Raw genomic sequence first — 17,207 nt, 5'->3', positions numbered from 1 at the left:
GCCGACGCCAAACCTCACAGCCGACGCCAACACTCCACATGATCCTTCTAATCCTGCGCAACTGACATCGGCACTCTTTTCTATTGGATTAGCAGGTGCTCGCAAACATTGGAAGTGTTTTATCGCGCAGCATCGCTTCATTACTACGATCTCTGCCGCACGACGTACGATGCTTTGTATATGTTAACGATACAAAGAGAAGAAAAAATTCTGGGGACCCTTGAGACTTCTTCTCTAGTGTGTACAGCAACTGCTTGCACGAGTCTTATTAGCGACGGTGAATTCTCGACGCGACGTTTCAAATCAGGCAACTTTGGGGTGCAGGACAACGCAGAGCATTAGCAAGTGTATTTCCTGGCGGCGCGCATGAGGATTAAATTGAGCTCACACACAAACCAACAAGTGAGGGTTGCCACAGTGCGTGCTGTGTTGTATGCGTGATCAAAATTTCTGCTATTTTTGCAGGCTTGATATTATTCTCGGTGCTTACCGCAGAAATCTGATATGTTCACAGACGCTGCAACCGTGCGTAGGCATACCTGCTCTGCAGAATGTTTAGTAATCGTAATTAGAAGTTTAGGCGAGCGAACTTAAGAAGGAGGCACTTAAATGTAACGTGAGAAATGCGAAGTCTAAACGTGAGCAGCTAAACCAGGTGCTACTAGTAACCTTCAATAAAAAGAAGAAGAAAAAAAGAAAGAACAAGCGCTCCTGAACAGTGCCAACAGTGCCTGCGGCTCCTGCACTTACGCAGGGTGGCTTTCCGACATAACTTTTGAACCCAAGATGGCAAATTTCCGCGTGGCTACGGCTCCCTTTCTGCGACACAAAGGTCTCAACGAGATACTTTAATTCTCTATGTTTTGTGTTTGTGTGTGTTGTGTGCCTCTCAAGTGTCCTGTGCGTATCATTTCATATCACTGTTTTCATCTGCAGTAGCATGCTAGGTGCGCCAAACCTATCCAGTTTTCGTTAAACCTCCCAATCTCTCTCTCTCGTGTTGAGAGAGCGTACGCACGGTATGTGGCGTTATTATGCAACGACTGTTGCTCGTGTGACAATCTGGAGCGCCACTAGGTGACAAACATCTTTTGCAGGGCCTGCGGGAAACCGGCGACGATTGAGAAGGATGCTCGCCCAGCATGTCCTTGTCGCATGTGCCTACAGGTCGTGACGGGGGTCGAGATTAAGTGCACTTGCTCTAAACAAACGTCCGAGAGAGAAAGATTCTGTTCTATATCTGCGAAAGGTGCATTATCGCAACCGTAATCTCCTAGTTCTTCTTGGTTATATTGACTATTTCCTCTCGGCGCCGCGGCCAGATCCGGGTCGTGCACCAAGGTCCTCTGCCGTACCGGCGTCAGTCCGATACACCTGCAGCTGAGCTGTACCTGGGCGACATCCACAGCGACGTGCGCAAGCGGCTCTCGTACCGGCCCACCTCGTACCAGCTGCCGCTGCTCGAAGCAAGCGTAAGCACGCTTATTTTCCCGGGTTTTCTGTGCGCGCATAATAATTGTGCACTGCCCGCGAGAGCGCACAAGATGTGAATATATTAGGTTGCAGGCGCGCCCTACCAGCGAGGAGGCGTCCAGAGAAAGTAGAAGTTTGCATGGAGTTGAAATTGTCCGCACTGCCTCCCGTGGTTGCCTCCGTGTCACAGTTTCACCCTTTGGATATTTTAATGTTTATTTTATGCTTGATGTCTGTATAAAATGGTTCAAGCACATTGCTTTCTTGAATGCGTTTGTCGAGCATGAGGAGAGAATGCAGCGGAGTTTGAGCTTTGTTCGCGTGGACGATTACAAGTGTCGAAGGAGGAGCGGCTGGCCCAACATCAGGACCGGCGGTGGAGAATTATAGCCATGGGTTGAACCCTGATCTATGGGCTGTGCGTAATCCGATGGCTTCGGACACGACTTCCGTGGTTCGGTTCACGGAGCAAAGTTGTTATTTAGGAGCCAAGTCGTGGACATTTCACAGCACCTCTGTCGAAACTATTCCGTAAACTGCCCTGGGGTCCTTACAAGTTTGGGAGCATTTTTTCTTCGAGGAATGGGCCTTGTGATGTACTAAAACAATAGATCCGTCTATAGTAAGAATTTATGATAATGGCTTCGGAATTGTGTAACTCCGGACATTGTCACTTTGGAGCCCTGTTGTGTGACCACTGCTCGCGCCGCAGTGTACTTGGACAAACGGCGAAAAAGAGAGTGCTGTCTGTGGGGTTTTTAAGTACATGGCAAGCCCTGGGAGAGCAGACTGGGATTAGATCAGAAAGTGGATCACGACTGGAAGTATTGCTCGTAGACTTCAGAAATTTCTGAGAGGTTTTCTTTTTATAGCTTGCTATTTAATGTTCCTAGTAAGTACTTAGCCCCTTGTAATCAATGCCACTCTCTCGCCTCCTGTAATGTGGCTTCGCAACAACTACCGAAGCTCAATATTCCCTCCTCGTTTGGAGGGGAACCTGAATTAATGCGCTAAGTGCCCACCCGCCAATCACAATTAACATGAGGACCATCTTGATATGGCGCGCAACGGGACCGCACAACAGAAAGAATGACGAACCTTCCTGTTGTGTCTTCCCGTTGCGCGCTATATCAAGATGGTCCTCATGTTAAAGTACCAACTAGCGCAACATTCAACTCTTTCTCAACACAATTAACAGCTTATCACGCTCCATATAAGTTGCGGAAATCACTGCCGCAAGCTGGTGCGGTAGGAAAGGAATACACATTTCTAGAACCAGCTAAAACATTAGGAGTGGGCGAATATTTGGAATACAAATCTAATATTACACACTCACTATTCGCGTTCGTATTAGAAAGGGAACTATTCGGTATTTTCGATTACCGAAACTAACAAGATATTTCCCGAAAACTGACTGTTAAAATATTGTTGCTGTTCTCCATCTGATAAACACAGTATCGCAAATCATCAGAAGTAAAGCAACCTAGAAAAAAATTAGTGCCGTAACTTCAGCGGAGTTGTCTAGATATGCGCATTGTGCCACTTGCTGACCTCCACGCAGTGCGGTGTCAGTGTCAATCTTATGAAACTTAATCTGACCACTATTAACAGTAATCAACCCTTATCTGTCGTTATCAACATTATCGGACTACATCCGACCCTTATTAACCCTTATCTGTCGTTATAAACCTTATCGGAATCGATACGAACCTTATCAATCCTGACCGGTCCTCGTCAACCTTATCCGGCATGATCCGACAAATTTCAACCCTTATCGGTCCTTACCAATCTAATCGGGCTTGATCCGACGCTTACCAACCGTTATCGGTCCTTATCAATCTTCTCAGAATTGCTCCGACCATCGTAAGCCCTTATCGCTCTTACGCAACTCATCCATCCGCATCAAACCATTATCAACCGTGATGCGACTCAAATAAGCATTCGTCACTCCTTATAATCTTTATCAACTCACTGACTGTTTATCTGTCTGCGTTGCGCGACGCGAAGCGCATGAGCCCTCAGAGCTCAGCCGCATTTCGGTCGGCGAAGGAATGCCCCCAGCAGAAGGCGCATCACGCGACCACCGAAACGCATCAATCGTGTGGCGTGTTTGGCGTTAAATTTTCGCAAAATCGGAATTTTTCTAATGCCTCCAATGCTTCAAGTCGGGTCTACACGTGGTCCTAGACATGGCTTTTGTTCCACCATCACCAAATCTCTCAAGAAAGCCCTCACAGAAACTGTACGTACTATTTTGACATCTGTTTTGTACCGCCGGTACAACACATTTACATGGTTGATATATATTCACCTTCGCCAAGCTTGTGTGTTTAGCCCAGTGGGTAAGGCACTCGACCTCTGTGCGTGGGGTCGCAGGTGCGAAACTCGCCAACATTTCCCTTTCGAATTTATCCTGTCTATTTATACATTAATTTCTGTATAGGGATTCGTGTTATATGACGGACGGACGGAAATTTTTCCTCTTTGGGTAGGCATAGAAAAGCTTACTGCGACTTTTCACACTCTTGATTGCTGCCTCCGTATTGTCATATCGTGGTGCGACTACGTAGCGAAGCAAGCATTAGTCGGCACGGGGGGCACTTGCGTTGCGCAACCACCAAGCCTGTGGCGTAGACGTAACTGTTATTTGACCGCTTCTAGACAAGTTGAACGACTTGCGTTTCATGAGACAGTTGTATCGCTGCAGTGGGATGCGTCTTCTTTTCCCCTTTTGGTCGATCGCTCGCGCTATCTTAAAAACAAAACAAGCGAGTTGGAGTGCAGCTGCGTTGCCAGATTGTTTTTCGGAGCGACCCATCCTTCCTCGTGCGGCCGACGACGGCTTGCAGTACGGAGCAGATGACGGGCACGAGGAGTGTTTTCCAAGAATGTAACTCACTCTTTGCGATAGCGGCCTTAATTTACTGAAGAGCAAAACTGTTTTACGTGATCGAGAGACTAATATTCGCTGCTTCCGAAACAGTTTACGAGGCAAAGCGTCAAGATTGTGTCACGTAACGAAAGCAAATCGTGAACTTACGTTTCCCACGACACCATGATGGCTGCATTACGCTTCTCAAGTAATGAAATTTAAAATTAAATTCTGGGATCTTACATGCCGACACCACAATTAGATTATGAGGTAGGCCGTAGTGAGGGCTCCGGATTAATTTCGATCACTGTCTTTAACGTGCCCCCAATGCACGCGACACGGACGTTCTTGCATTTCGCCCGGCGGAAAGATGGTGTAGATTTACTACGGTACCGGCACTGAGACGGCTATATGGTGCCGACAAAAGTAATAAAATATAAGCACAAATGCGAGTCCCAAGGCGGGCTCACAGTGATTAATGGAGTTTACTATGCGGTGATGATCCAATGGTTACGGTGGCAGCGTGACAAGAAACGGGAGTTCTGAGATCGACGTCATAATCCCTCTTTTGCCAGTCAGTTTTCATTTCGGTAAACTTGCAATTGTAAAAAAAAAAAAAAAAAAAAAAAAAAAACGTTCACGTAGCTCTACAAACAACTAAGTTATTCGGGCTCTTATCATCCGGCTATAATGCCGAGTGCGGGCTTCCAAATGCTCGAATGCGTAAGCTCGTTAAGATGGCACCTAAATATTTAATTGGGGCAATTCTTCTAAATGAGCATATCAATACACACATGTCACTTCATTTACAGCGACTACAAATGTGGAAATTCACATGCTAAACATAAAGTCAGCATAGCAGTGTTGCGCAAGCTTTGAAGACTTGGTGCAGTTGACGAAAAAAAAAAAAAACACACCCGACATATCAGAGGTCCGACTCTGGTGTTCCACTGTAGCTATGATGACAGCATAGCACGAATGTATTCGGCTCGATCAGAACCTTCAGTCCGCGATGAATGGTGCAGAGTCACGGAAATACACTGGTCTCAGCTGCAGCCAACGTGTCTATTATTGACGCCGCCAGACTTCCGTTGCTACTTTTTCTTTTTGTTAACTGCGTTGGAAGACTTCTAGCAAAAGAATTATATGTAAAGTGGTAATTAGCCAACAGTACAAAAAGCACGAAGCGTTGCATCTTAAAAAAAGCTGTTGAGAAAACTTGGACAACCACAGCAAGTCGCGAATGCTCGAAAGAGCACCTCTCACGTAGCCTCTAAATCATCGTGATGGGTATGGGACTGCTCGTTCACACTCCGCGGAAGAAAACAACAAGAAAGAGAAAGAGAAAACGAGTGGCGAAATTGTTGAGAGAGACTGCACCAGTGCATATCTGGCGTCGGCAGCGGACACCACGGGGATCCGCGCGCTCCTTCTTCAGTGGCCCAGGCAGCCAGGCACGTAAGCAGGCACGCTTTTCGGCCAGGGTTTCGGCGCGAATCTGGTGCACGGCAGCGCGCAGGCGCATCTTGGCGAAGAAGAGCAGGCCACGGCGCGGCCGCTTGAATCTGGTGAGACGCCGGATCGCGTTCTCCCGGGGGCCCCTTTAGGAGCTGAAGGAGGCGGCGGCATAAGCGAGGCCGACCGGCACGCGCCAGAGATGGCGAAAGGGCCATTAATCGTGCGCCGAGCTGCTTGACGGAGACCCCCCCCTCCTTTCTCTCTGGACGGCCCTTGATTCACTCTTTGCCCGCGTGAGTGCTAATGGGCAATTTACAGCGACTGCTACGCGCCGCGCTCTCTCTGAGCGAATTAGCGCAGTAGGGAGGCCCCTTCGGGCCTGATACGCGAGGGGTTGCGCGAGCGTCGTCGGCGGGCGCGCTCCTTTGAGTCGTACACAGCCGCACTTCGTAAGAGAGCCCACTCGGACTGCTCGCTCATCTGCGCCGACAGCTCACGGTGCGCTCGGAGGAGACGAGCCCGGTGTCGAATGTTCCTTCCTCTGGCGCGAATCACGACGGCCGTCCCGGTCATGCCGATATTCCGAGCAGCCAGAGACTGTCGGACGTCGGGAGAACATAACGAAAATGTAACTTAAGGACGGTGCAGCGCCAAGGCGGCGCTGGTACAAGTATAAACTACTCTTTTACCCACATTTCTTCACCTCCTCATTTCTTTCTTTCTTTTTGACCCCCCCTCCCCTTTTCTTTCTTCCTTCTTTTTCTGCTTGTGGAATGGAGAGGCCAACACTTTGAACGAAGAAACGCCCCGTCTGTGCCGAATCGCTTTGCACCTTACCGGACCTTTTGATGGTGCCTCGCAATTAGGGTAATTAATGTCAAAGCAAAGCGCGTTCTTCGTCTCAACAATTCATCCTTGTAAAGCCTACCCTGATGTGGCTTCAAATGCCTTCGCAGAAGCGACTTGAGTAAAGAAGTACAAGTGTCACATCTCACTCACTGGAGCCCTTCAAGAAAATAAAAATAAAAAGGAACACACAGTGTTGCTGGAAAAGGTATCTGGTCTGATTCAATTAACCGAGCCTCTAACGGGCTCGTAATTGCAAAGCTGAACAAATTGCTTAAGAACGAGCCGGGCTATCTTTCCTATGTACTGTTTGCCTTGGAGAGAAGAAGTAGCGGACATCACTCATGAAGCCAACCTCGCCTACACTTACATATAATAGCAAAAAGAAAAAAAAAAGACACACTGGTTCCAAAAAAAATTTTAATCCGTGAGGCAAAAAAGCAAGATGACGGGAGAAAACCGAATCCCGTAAAGAAAAAATGGAGGAATAATTAAAGTTTTATGGAGATGGAAGTATACATCATCTTTACATACTGCCGCTAGAAATAGCGAAAATGGAGCTAGAAATAGGGAAGCAAAAAGAAGAGCACGTTTTTGATAAATACGACGTTTTGTTCCCAACAACAGCAATCCTATTGCTTGAACAGTGTTTTCCAATCTCTGCTCATCTCGTTCTTTTCTCTGTCCATGAAAGAGCCTTGCGTTATACTGTCCGTTCGTTCTTGCGGGGGCGGTGCGTGCGAACTCAGCTGTAGTGCTCTCGAGGGGGTCATACCGCGGTTCGCTCTCTTTAGCCCCCATTGTCCCTCCAGGCTAGTGGACTGGCCGGCGACCTTCGTTTCGCGTCTTCTGCGCGCGTACTTGCGGTCGCAAGTATAGTGAGAGGGCGGATTTTTACCTCGCATGGGACCTCTCCGTGTCACATAAAGCTGCCTCTACTATAATACTCCCTCTCATGTGCACAAGAGCCCCAACGTAATGCCGTGTAATGAAATTACGAGGTAGATCGTAGCTGACATTATCCTGTAAGTCCGGAGGTATAACAGACGAGAAAGCACTTAGCGCTACGATAAACTGCACACACCTAACAGTTCTACGCACAGTCTGGGGCACTAAATCGCAATATCAATGCCTCGCTGCCTACGCGCCGCCGCATACTGGCGTCGGTGACACGCAAGGACGCGAAGATCAGTTATCGAAAGCGATTCAAACTTTTTTCAGCAGCACCCGTCATATCTGAAACGTTCTTCCCCCCGCCCCTCCCACCCTCTCTTTAATTTGGGGTGCATAAAAACACAGGCTTCACCTTCTTCTAACTTTTTTTTTAATTGTGTAACTGCAACGTGAAACCGTAAACGCACGCAAAATGCGTCAAAGCATCGAACTTTCTACACTGTCATGATATGTATTCCTTTATTCCAAATTCCAAGTTGCATGAAGTTGTCGCTGCGATCATCACAATATTATTACTCAAGTGCTATTTTAGCCCCTCCCGCTTCACTTCAAATAAATGTTAATAAAAAAAAACGAAAAAAGAATGTGAACGACGATTCTCCTTCGCATTTAGGCTCAGCGAAAGGGAAGACATTACCATGCAAATGGAACCCAGAACCTCTTTGTAGCCATCAGAACTGGTTACAGCTATGCTGTACAACCGTGTATGTTCGAATTCAGTGCGGCGAAAAGTTTACAAGGTTAAGCCACTTTGAAAAAGGTACCGGTGCACCGGAGTGCTCTGATGGCCAGCGTTCCGAGAGAACGAGTGCGAGCCATGCTCTCGGCTGCTTCCGCATTCCTCGCGGCAAACTCGCGCGCTAGCGGAGAGAGCGAGCTGACGAAAGTCGCGGCGGTGGAACCTGAGCAGGGCCCTGGGATTTTCTTTGTCTCAGCTATCTTCGCTCCTGCACGCGTGAGGCGACCCATCGTCTCCAAATTACCTCGTCACAACGAGGGGAGCACAATCTCAACCAGACACTCGCTCATTTTCTTGCGTAGCTTACAAACAGGGTCGCTCTCGGTTGACCGGCATAAGATTCTTTCTTTTTTTTAGCTCTATTTGTCGCAATTTCGTTTTTAGTGCATCACACAGCGAGAAAGGAAGCGCTCAACTAAATTAATTGGCTATTTCAATGTTGCATTAAATGTTGCGTTTCACCTGACTGCCCTTTTGGAGCACTTTAATCAATTACATTCCTTAACATACGCTGAAAGTTACATAGGAATGCACTGTGAGCCAGAACTTCACCACATGTGCGTTGTTCTAGTGTGAGCGACCCCTCCTATCGAGGCCGCTGCTTCTAGTTTCAACCTGTGGGTGACAGGGATTTCTTTTTTTAATTGGAATGATAAATAGGAGAGGTTGGCGCCTTTATGGCGACACCGGCTACTCCTTGCCACTTAGCAAATGAAACAAATATGTGCAAAAAGAGTGAATATAATGTCATAAATATGGCACTCAGTACAACACCAGGGCCCCATACTCACAAAACGTTCTTACGCTAGAAGCGTTCGTGCCAGCCAATAGCGGTGTCGCACATATTATTAGCGAAGGCAATCAGCCAATGAAAAACAGAACTTACGAACCAAATGCTTTGCGCATTCGGCCCCAGATGTATAAAAAGAATACAGTCCAACAGTACATGAATCACAACGTTTCTTCACTGCGCTGAAGAAGGATTAATAAATAAGTTGTACTGCGGAGTCAACCTACAAAGGCATTTTTAAACGCTACAAATTCAATACGCACGTCTATCGTGCAGTAAGTCTAGCGCTTGTACTCTAATCTGCGATGATGCAATTATGTTCACCCTAACGAAGTCCTAAGCTGCAGGCCAACAGCATGCACAGCCCCCAGCACACTTCTCTATTGAACGCTGAGCGGTGCGCACAGAAATGCATTTACGCCCTCAGTCGTAAGGCACTGATTCGAAACAACTTGCTCTGAGCATGCTTTGACAGATAGAATGGCTGCAACTACTCGTGCTTCTCGCTTTGCAATTGAATTCGACGAATCGCCTTCGTCAGCGACACCACTTCACGCCAGGCAAGCCTTAAGAATCGACACGCGTCGAAGAGAAGTGACTGACTCGCTATGATCTGCCAATCAGGCACCGCTCTCTCAGAAGCAAATTATTTCAGCCCAGTGCCCTCCCGCACAATTGCGCTCTGCAGCACAGTGTTCCGGCTCTTTAGGCTAGGAGCTGTAAACATGATACTTGGTACGTGCCTAAAGAGATCGGCACGTACCTCGCTAGGTTGGTTCTGCTAAAGTTGGCTTCACTGCAATTATTATCTTTGAGCGGGGAAGCCCACTTTGTTACTTCCTTCACTTCAGAAATGCATAACCTAAGTGTAACAGTGTGCGTGTAGCACAGAACGTTCCCATGGCAACGGTATCTCTAATCAGGCTGGGCCGGGGGGGGGGGGGGGGGGGGGGAGGAGTGAATTAAGCTTCGGCCATCTACATTCTAAAGCTTGCATTAAACGATCCGGACACCGGTTAGCCGGTTAGCTGCTTGCTCTCAGGTGCGCATAAGTGTCACGTTGCCGAGTGTAGTGCGTGCGTTGCATGCTGAACGGTTATGATTGCAGAGTAGAGTAGTGAAGTAGTTACTGAAATGGAATGGAAAAACTTTACTGCTCTATATCTCAGAGAGATTGGCGGTGGGCCGGTGTCTTCATGTCTTGAGTCCTGGCCGCTTCACAAGGTCGGCGCCCCTATTCCAGGGCACCGTTCAGTCTTGCTGCCTCGCAGGCGTGCTGCACAATTGCCCGTTGGGCTGCGAGCTCGCTGCTGGTGAGCAGACCCTCCCATTGTTCCGCACTTGGGTTATTTGCTTTATGGAATGCGAAATTACGCTTGCATTCCCACGTGATGCGGTATAACGTGAGGGTTGCCCCGGACCACAGACATGTATCCCTGTACTGGGTAGGGAACATTTTGTGTAGTGTGTGCAGGTTGAAGAACGTGCCTGCTTGCAGTCTTCGCCAGCTGACTGCATCGTGTTGTGTGAGCGATGTGTGGGATGGGGGGTATTTAAGTCTCTTTCCTCTGTAGTGGTTAAGTATTTCTGCATACGTCGGCTCCACCGTTAAGGGGGCCTCTAGGGTTTCCGACTGCCCTGCTCGGTGCGTGAGTTCGCGAACTAGGCTGTCCACCCTTGAGTTGCCCTCTATACCGGTGTGTGCTGGTATCCAGAAGATCCTATGTTTTATGTTTTTGTTAGGAGGCTCTGTTTCGAGGAGGATTCTTAGTGCTTCCTTACTAACTCTGCCTTGTATGTAGTTCCTGCATGTTGCTTTGGAGTCTGTTAGAATTATAAGATATTTGTTCCTACGGTAACCTTCAGCCGCCGCTAGAGCTACGGCGACTTCTTCCCCCTCCGTTACCGTGCAGTTTCTCAGGGTCGCGCAGCTAATTGGTTCTCCCGTGTGATGTACCACTGCTGCAGCGACTCTAAACATTCTAGTGTTGCGGTCCCATGGGTTTACGACCGCGTCTGTGTACACTGTGTTTTCTAGTGTGGCTAGGTTTCGTTCCACGTAATCTGCTCGTGCCTGCCTTCTGGCGGCGTGGAGCTTCGGGTCCATGTTTCTCGGTAGGGGGCTAATCTCCAGTACTTATCGGACATGGTCACCATACTGAAAAAGAAGCACACGTGAAAACACGCATGGCTTTATGTATAATGAGCAAAGGCTTGAGCTGGCAGCACCTTTTGAAAGAGTAACTGCCATCTTCGTGTTTAACTCAGCATTTAGACTTCTCATACTACCATTGGAGTGCTCATTTCCTCTAAGTTCATCGATGTGCAATTCAAGCAAGACATCGTATTTTATGTCATCGACGGCAATAGAACTAACAGTCTTCCGTGCGGTTCTGGAATTCATTATTCAGGAATGGCCGCAGTCATGATCCATCTCTGGCCTTCAAGGAGCTCTAAAGTGTATGGTGTCGCCGTTCCATCACTGATCTTGCTGACATGAATCGTTGCTATCAGACTACTACATCCTACATCGCTAAGAAGTCTACGAGGTACACAACATGGTTCAACAGCGGATACCGGATTTTTTTCGGCATCACTTGTAACATTTGTGTGAATGAGGCCACACGACTTGCCCACTATGGTGCCTATTGCATACCAACATCACAGTGTAGAGTTAGTGCGGTTCGCCGGGCTAAGTGGCACTCTACTCAATTCAGCAACAGTCGTCTTAATAACCTCTATACACTTCAATATACTCAATATACTGTAGTAATGGGCGACTTCAGTGCAAAAGTGGGGGGAAAGCAGGCTGGTAAACAAGCAATTGGCAACTACGTCATCGATTCTAGGAACTCTATAGGAGAGATGCTGGCAGAATTCGCAGAAAGGAATAAGCTTCGAATAATGAAGACATTTTTTCAGGAAGCGTAGCAACAGAAAGTGGACCCGGAAAAGCCCTAATGGTGAAACAAGAAATGAATTGACTTCATACTTCCTGCTGATCCCAGAATAGTACAGGATGTAGAAGTGATAGGCAAAGTGCAGTGATCATAGGTTAGTGAGGGCTAGGATTCACCTCAATTTGAATAGAGAAAGAGCTAAATTGGTCAAGAAGAAACAGGTTAACCTAGAGGCAGTAAGGGTAAAAGCAGACAAATTCAGGCTGGTACTTGCAAACAAATATGCAGCCTTAGAACATAGAGATGATGATGACATAGAGCTAATGAATGAAACCGTAACTAGCTTGGCTCCAGATTTCCTTCTTGGTTCCTTCTCTTGGTACCCATTCTGTAACCCTAATGGTCCAACGATTACCTAACCGGCGCATTACATGACCTGCCCAGCTCCATTTCTTCCTCTTGATGTCATTTAGAATATCGTCTATACCCGTTTGCTCTCTGATCTAAACCGCTCTCTTCCTGTCTCTTAACATTACGCCTAACATTCTTCGTTCCGTCGGTCTTTGCGCGGTCCTTAACTTGTTCTCGAGCTTCTTTGTTTTCTTTTCTTTTTAAGCTCCAAGTTTCTGCCCCATATGTAGGAAGGGAGGGAGGGAGGGAGGGAGGGAGGGAGGGACGGACGGACGGACGGACGGACGGACGGACGGACGGACAGACAGACAGACAGACAGACAGACAGACAGACAGACAGACAGACAGACAGACAGACAGACAGACAGACAGACAGACAGACAGACAGACAGACAGACAGACAGACAGACAGATTAAAAAGCGGAGCGTACAGTGGGCGCGGTTGATCACTGGTACTGTTTTCTCCGTGGCCAAAGAGCGCCGCTAATGTACACTAATCTGTACACGCACACTGCTGTGTCGTGTCCTGCTTGTCTTGACTATACCATAAACCGACTGACACCAATGCCATAAAATTTGCACAGGACTGCAGTTTTTACAGTCTTCAGTTTTGTGGAGTTGCAAATAGCATGTCCGGGCCTAAACCGCGCTAGACTGAGGCCCGGGCCGAACCAGAGCCCGAAGCTCCTAGACCCAACTGGGCCAGTGCACTGCTCTAACCTGCATTTCACAAGCGACAGCGTGTATTTGGATCACGGAGCCAGCCTTGAAGAGGAAGCTTCAGCTCGGATCTAAACTCCGATTTCTCAATTCGAATACACATAAAACGCTTAAATACTGCTTTTGACAGATGACCGCTGGAGCGATTTAAATCAATTTTTTTGCATTTGAGAGAGAAAATAAAATTCTAGCAAGCCTGCGAAGCAGACGTTTGATTTAGGACCTCAAATTATTTTACAAAAATCACCGAAAATTGGTAAGTTTCAGAAAAAAAAAATAACTCAGTGCCCTTCTACTCTGTGAAGAAGGATGACCAGCAAAGCTGTATATGTGGCCCCTTAATGGTAAACTGCACCTCCGCCGGGGGTCAGCCTGGTATTGCACTCTCTTCGGGATCGGCCCAAACTGTGAGTCCACGTGCGAACGCGATCCGCCAGATCCTAGCCATAGACAGCTTCAATGTTATAGAAGCACGAAGTTTACAAATACGGTAACTCCGCACCAAGAACAAAATTGGTCGTGTAAACAGCATCTGCTAGAGTGTCAAGAGCGGACAAACCTGACATGAATTTGCAGCTTATGTGAAGTTGGTACAATGTTTACGGTGGTTCCACAAAAGTCCTAATCACAGATTGGTGGTATAATTCAGAGCAGTGTTTAATACATAAATTTCGTACGCTTTAGACGTATTATTGGTAGTTTACAAACTTGTGATATCAAAAAATTTTATTGCTGATTTAGAGTTATAAACTTGATACATGCGTTTTCTTTTGTAATCTTGCAATTTTTAGTAATATTTAAAAAAGAATACATGACATAAATCGAACGTCCAATTCCAACGGACGATGTATTTGAGCTTTTTCTTTAAAATCCAACAAACATCTTCAAAATCGTCGCAGGGATTGCCGAGAAAAACGATTCATTGGTTTTCCTGCATTTAGATAGGAGCTCCCGAGCTAAAGCTTCCACTCAAAGGGGCCCTGAACCACTTTTTATCGAAGTGGAGAAATGAATTTAACGATAGAATAGGCCATTTCCGAAATACTTTGCTGCAAAATGTACTTCAAAAGCGTCCAGCAGAAGTGGAGTTATTGGCAATCAAACACCCCCTTCGCAGTGCTTCCGCTCTTTCTTCAATGCCTTGCACTGCGAAGGCTACGGCGAACGAGGCGTGCCCACAACGCTCCACCTACTGAACTTCACTTCATCCAAAATTTGATTTTTGGATATTCATGTACACGCCACTACTTCCGAGTTTGGCGCCTTCGACGTGCCAAACGCTACTGTTCTCGGCAAGCCTCAGTGCGCTCAGTCAGCGGACTCGTCGCGGCACCCCGCGGTGGCCGCGGCATCTACGCTACGTTGCACACCACAGCTGCATGCAACCGTAGTGCGTATGCACAGTGTTTATTTTGTGCACGACAGGGCTTGCGTGCGTGCTCGCGCTCATATGCTACACTCTGACCGTGCTACTTGTTGCGGACCGGCTTTGTCCTGCACCAGCTTGACCGACGGATAGTAGTCACATCCAACTTGCGCATTTTTGAAGCGCTGTCAATTAGTCTGCCAAAGCGTCTAACCAGGATCGCCCAGCGGTAGGCGCGCGCTGACAAGCGTGCGGTCTGACTTTAAGTTTCACGTGGTTCGAGGCTAATTGAGCGTTCAGAAATAGGCAAACTTGGCGAGACCCGCCGGCTACGACACCAATAAGCAGAGTGGCCAAAGTTTAATTCCTACACGGGCGGTCGTGGCCGTGCATGACCAGATGATAGTCGGCTTCTACCGGAAGTACGTAATCATTATCGAAATTCGAAAGCACATTTCTCTTAGTTCCGCCTGTTTATTGAACTTCATGAATAAAAATATACACAGTAAGAGTAGGAAGAAGCACACTGATCCAAACACCCTTCTTGATTGACGTCGGCTGCTGGTCAATAGCAGCCGCGTATGGGAATCCGCTTTATTACGAAATAAAGTGTCCAGAAGAGAGTGAGCAGCAGGCTTCTGTTGAAAAGAAAGCGTTTCAGAGAAACGTGACTTCGCGCTCCGCTTTCGAGCTCCTCGCGCCGCGTAGGACAGCAAAGCTTGACTGTGGTATGCTATCCGCGGACTACGTTTATTCACCAAACCCAATGAGTGGTTCAGGACCCCTTTAATGGCTTGCTTCTATCTGAACATCGTAGGGGAACAGTGAGAGAAAATTTCGTGGCAGCACTGGGACTCAAACTCGCGTCCTCAGGGTTTTAGATCCGGTGCTCCAGACCCTCGGTCACTGTACCAACACAGCTTTTCTACTCAAATTATGTGTCCTTGCGGGCCATATGCAGCACATTCTCAGCAGTAACTCACATGTTATACCAGGTGTATGTGAATACAGTTCACACTTCACTAAATAATGATGATACTACATTCAGCTCTATTTCGATCTCCTTGACTGTGAACAAGGCTCCTGTGTAGAGGTCGAAGCATGTGGCCTTTCATAATTATTTTCTCAGTGATTGGCGCCTGCCTTACTTCTTCGTAATTCTGCCTATCTTTGGACTAAAATGGCCTTATAGAGCTCCGAATCGCTTTAATATTTTAGAGATTAAAGAAAAAAGGTATGCCAGGCTTTAACAGTTTGTATCACACTTTCTGTATCCCGCGTTACTACAATTCCTACGACGAGCGCCAGGCCAGTTGCGCGAGAAATGCCGAACGTCGTTATCACTCAAAGTATGCAGAAGTCGGCATCGTATAACCTTTGTGAAACGTTTAATAGCCTACTCCGCAGGTGATTAAAGCCGACTCTGAGAGCTCAGAAACCTATCAGACCTACACACGGCTCTGTTCACGCCCAGAGTGGGCTCTGTGCACTGAACAAAGGCTGCCCACCCGCGGGGCTCTTTTCACCTTCTGCCCAGGGACTAGTTCCGCGCAGAGAAGGCACGTCGGTGCAGTCGTGGCGTAAGGCAGGCAGTGCCCACCGAGGTGATTTCATTACCGGTTGGTGTTGTTGCGTCTCGGTGCTCGTCCGCCCGGTCGCAATCAGCTGGGTCGGCGAGGCGCGCAGTCGCTGTGCCCGGGAGAGAGGGCAGCTGGCCTCGGTCGGCGCGTGCCGAAGCGCACCATGGGGAAGCCTGTCGGCTGCCCGACGAGCGCTCGAGCAAAAACAAGGCGAGCTCGACACCTGATGCCTCCTCGCAGCCGCTGGGCCGTTCTAATCCGACATGACAAATGCCTCTCAGCGCGGGGATAATCCACACGTAATCCGCGTGACTCGCGGGAGCCGCCGCCCCTGCTCGCGCAGCCTGTCACGCGGGGTCTGTCGGTCGGTGGACGGCGTCGCCCCATGAGGAAGCCCTTGTCTGCTTCCATTTCGATCAGGATCGCTGCTGGCTGGTCGAGCCACCGCGGGACCTCGCGATCGATGGCCGGTCCACTCGGGGGCGCACGCCGCGGCCCCACCACGCGCGCTTAAGCCCGGTTTGTCTGCCCGCAGAAAGCAAACATCCGTCAAGCCGCTGCAGTGAATGTATACCGGCTCCTTTGCCCAGATGAAAAAAAAAAGGAGCGTCGAAAAGAAAGCGTCGCGCCTGTCCCACCGCGGGCTAATTTCTTTCTTTTGTTTCGCAAGGCATCCCTCAAGCCACAAGGAAAAGGCATCCGGACGTTGAGCTACTGCTGCAGCACGCGGTTGACGTAAACGTACGGGAGAAAGCAGGAAAAGGAGTTATACAAAACTGCACGAAATAAATCATTATTACTATGCACATTCACCGTGAATATAGTGGGGCTCGTAAGTTAGCAGATGCCATGCCATGGGCGTTCCTATATGCAACACCTGACTTTTTGTTAGTGCCTTTCGAAGGCAGTCGTTCAGAGAGTGCTCGACGGACTTACTTAGGGTTGTTTAAGCGCATTGCGAGAATGAGGACACGCAAGTGGACATACACAAGCGCTATACTGTCTTTTGTCCCTGTTCAGTAACTATGCTTAAGCACTCCTCTAAGTATGTCTCACCAACGAGGCCGAACCCAAATGCTAGACGGAGAGATTCAAGAT

General features: G+C 48.2%; 1 protein-coding gene across 1 annotated transcript in view; it reads left to right on the top strand.

The window, feature by feature from the left end:
* The window catches only part of LOC126546315 (protein APCDD1-like), a 344,614-nt gene that overhangs the window by 209,190 nt on the left and 118,217 nt on the right, over positions 1–17,207 (top strand). Inside the window, exon 5 of the mRNA XM_050194491.3 lies at positions 1,323–1,472. Within this exon, the coding sequence (XP_050050448.2) occupies positions 1,323–1,472 (150 nt within the window). The remainder of the gene's footprint in view (positions 1–1,322; positions 1,473–17,207) is intronic.

The sequence above is a fragment of the Dermacentor andersoni genome, chromosome 1 (assembly GCF_023375885.2).
Source record: "Dermacentor andersoni chromosome 1, qqDerAnde1_hic_scaffold, whole genome shotgun sequence".
Taxonomy (NCBI): Eukaryota; Metazoa; Arthropoda; class Arachnida; order Ixodida; family Ixodidae; genus Dermacentor; species Dermacentor andersoni.
This window is presented reverse-complemented; position numbering and strand designations above follow the sequence as displayed.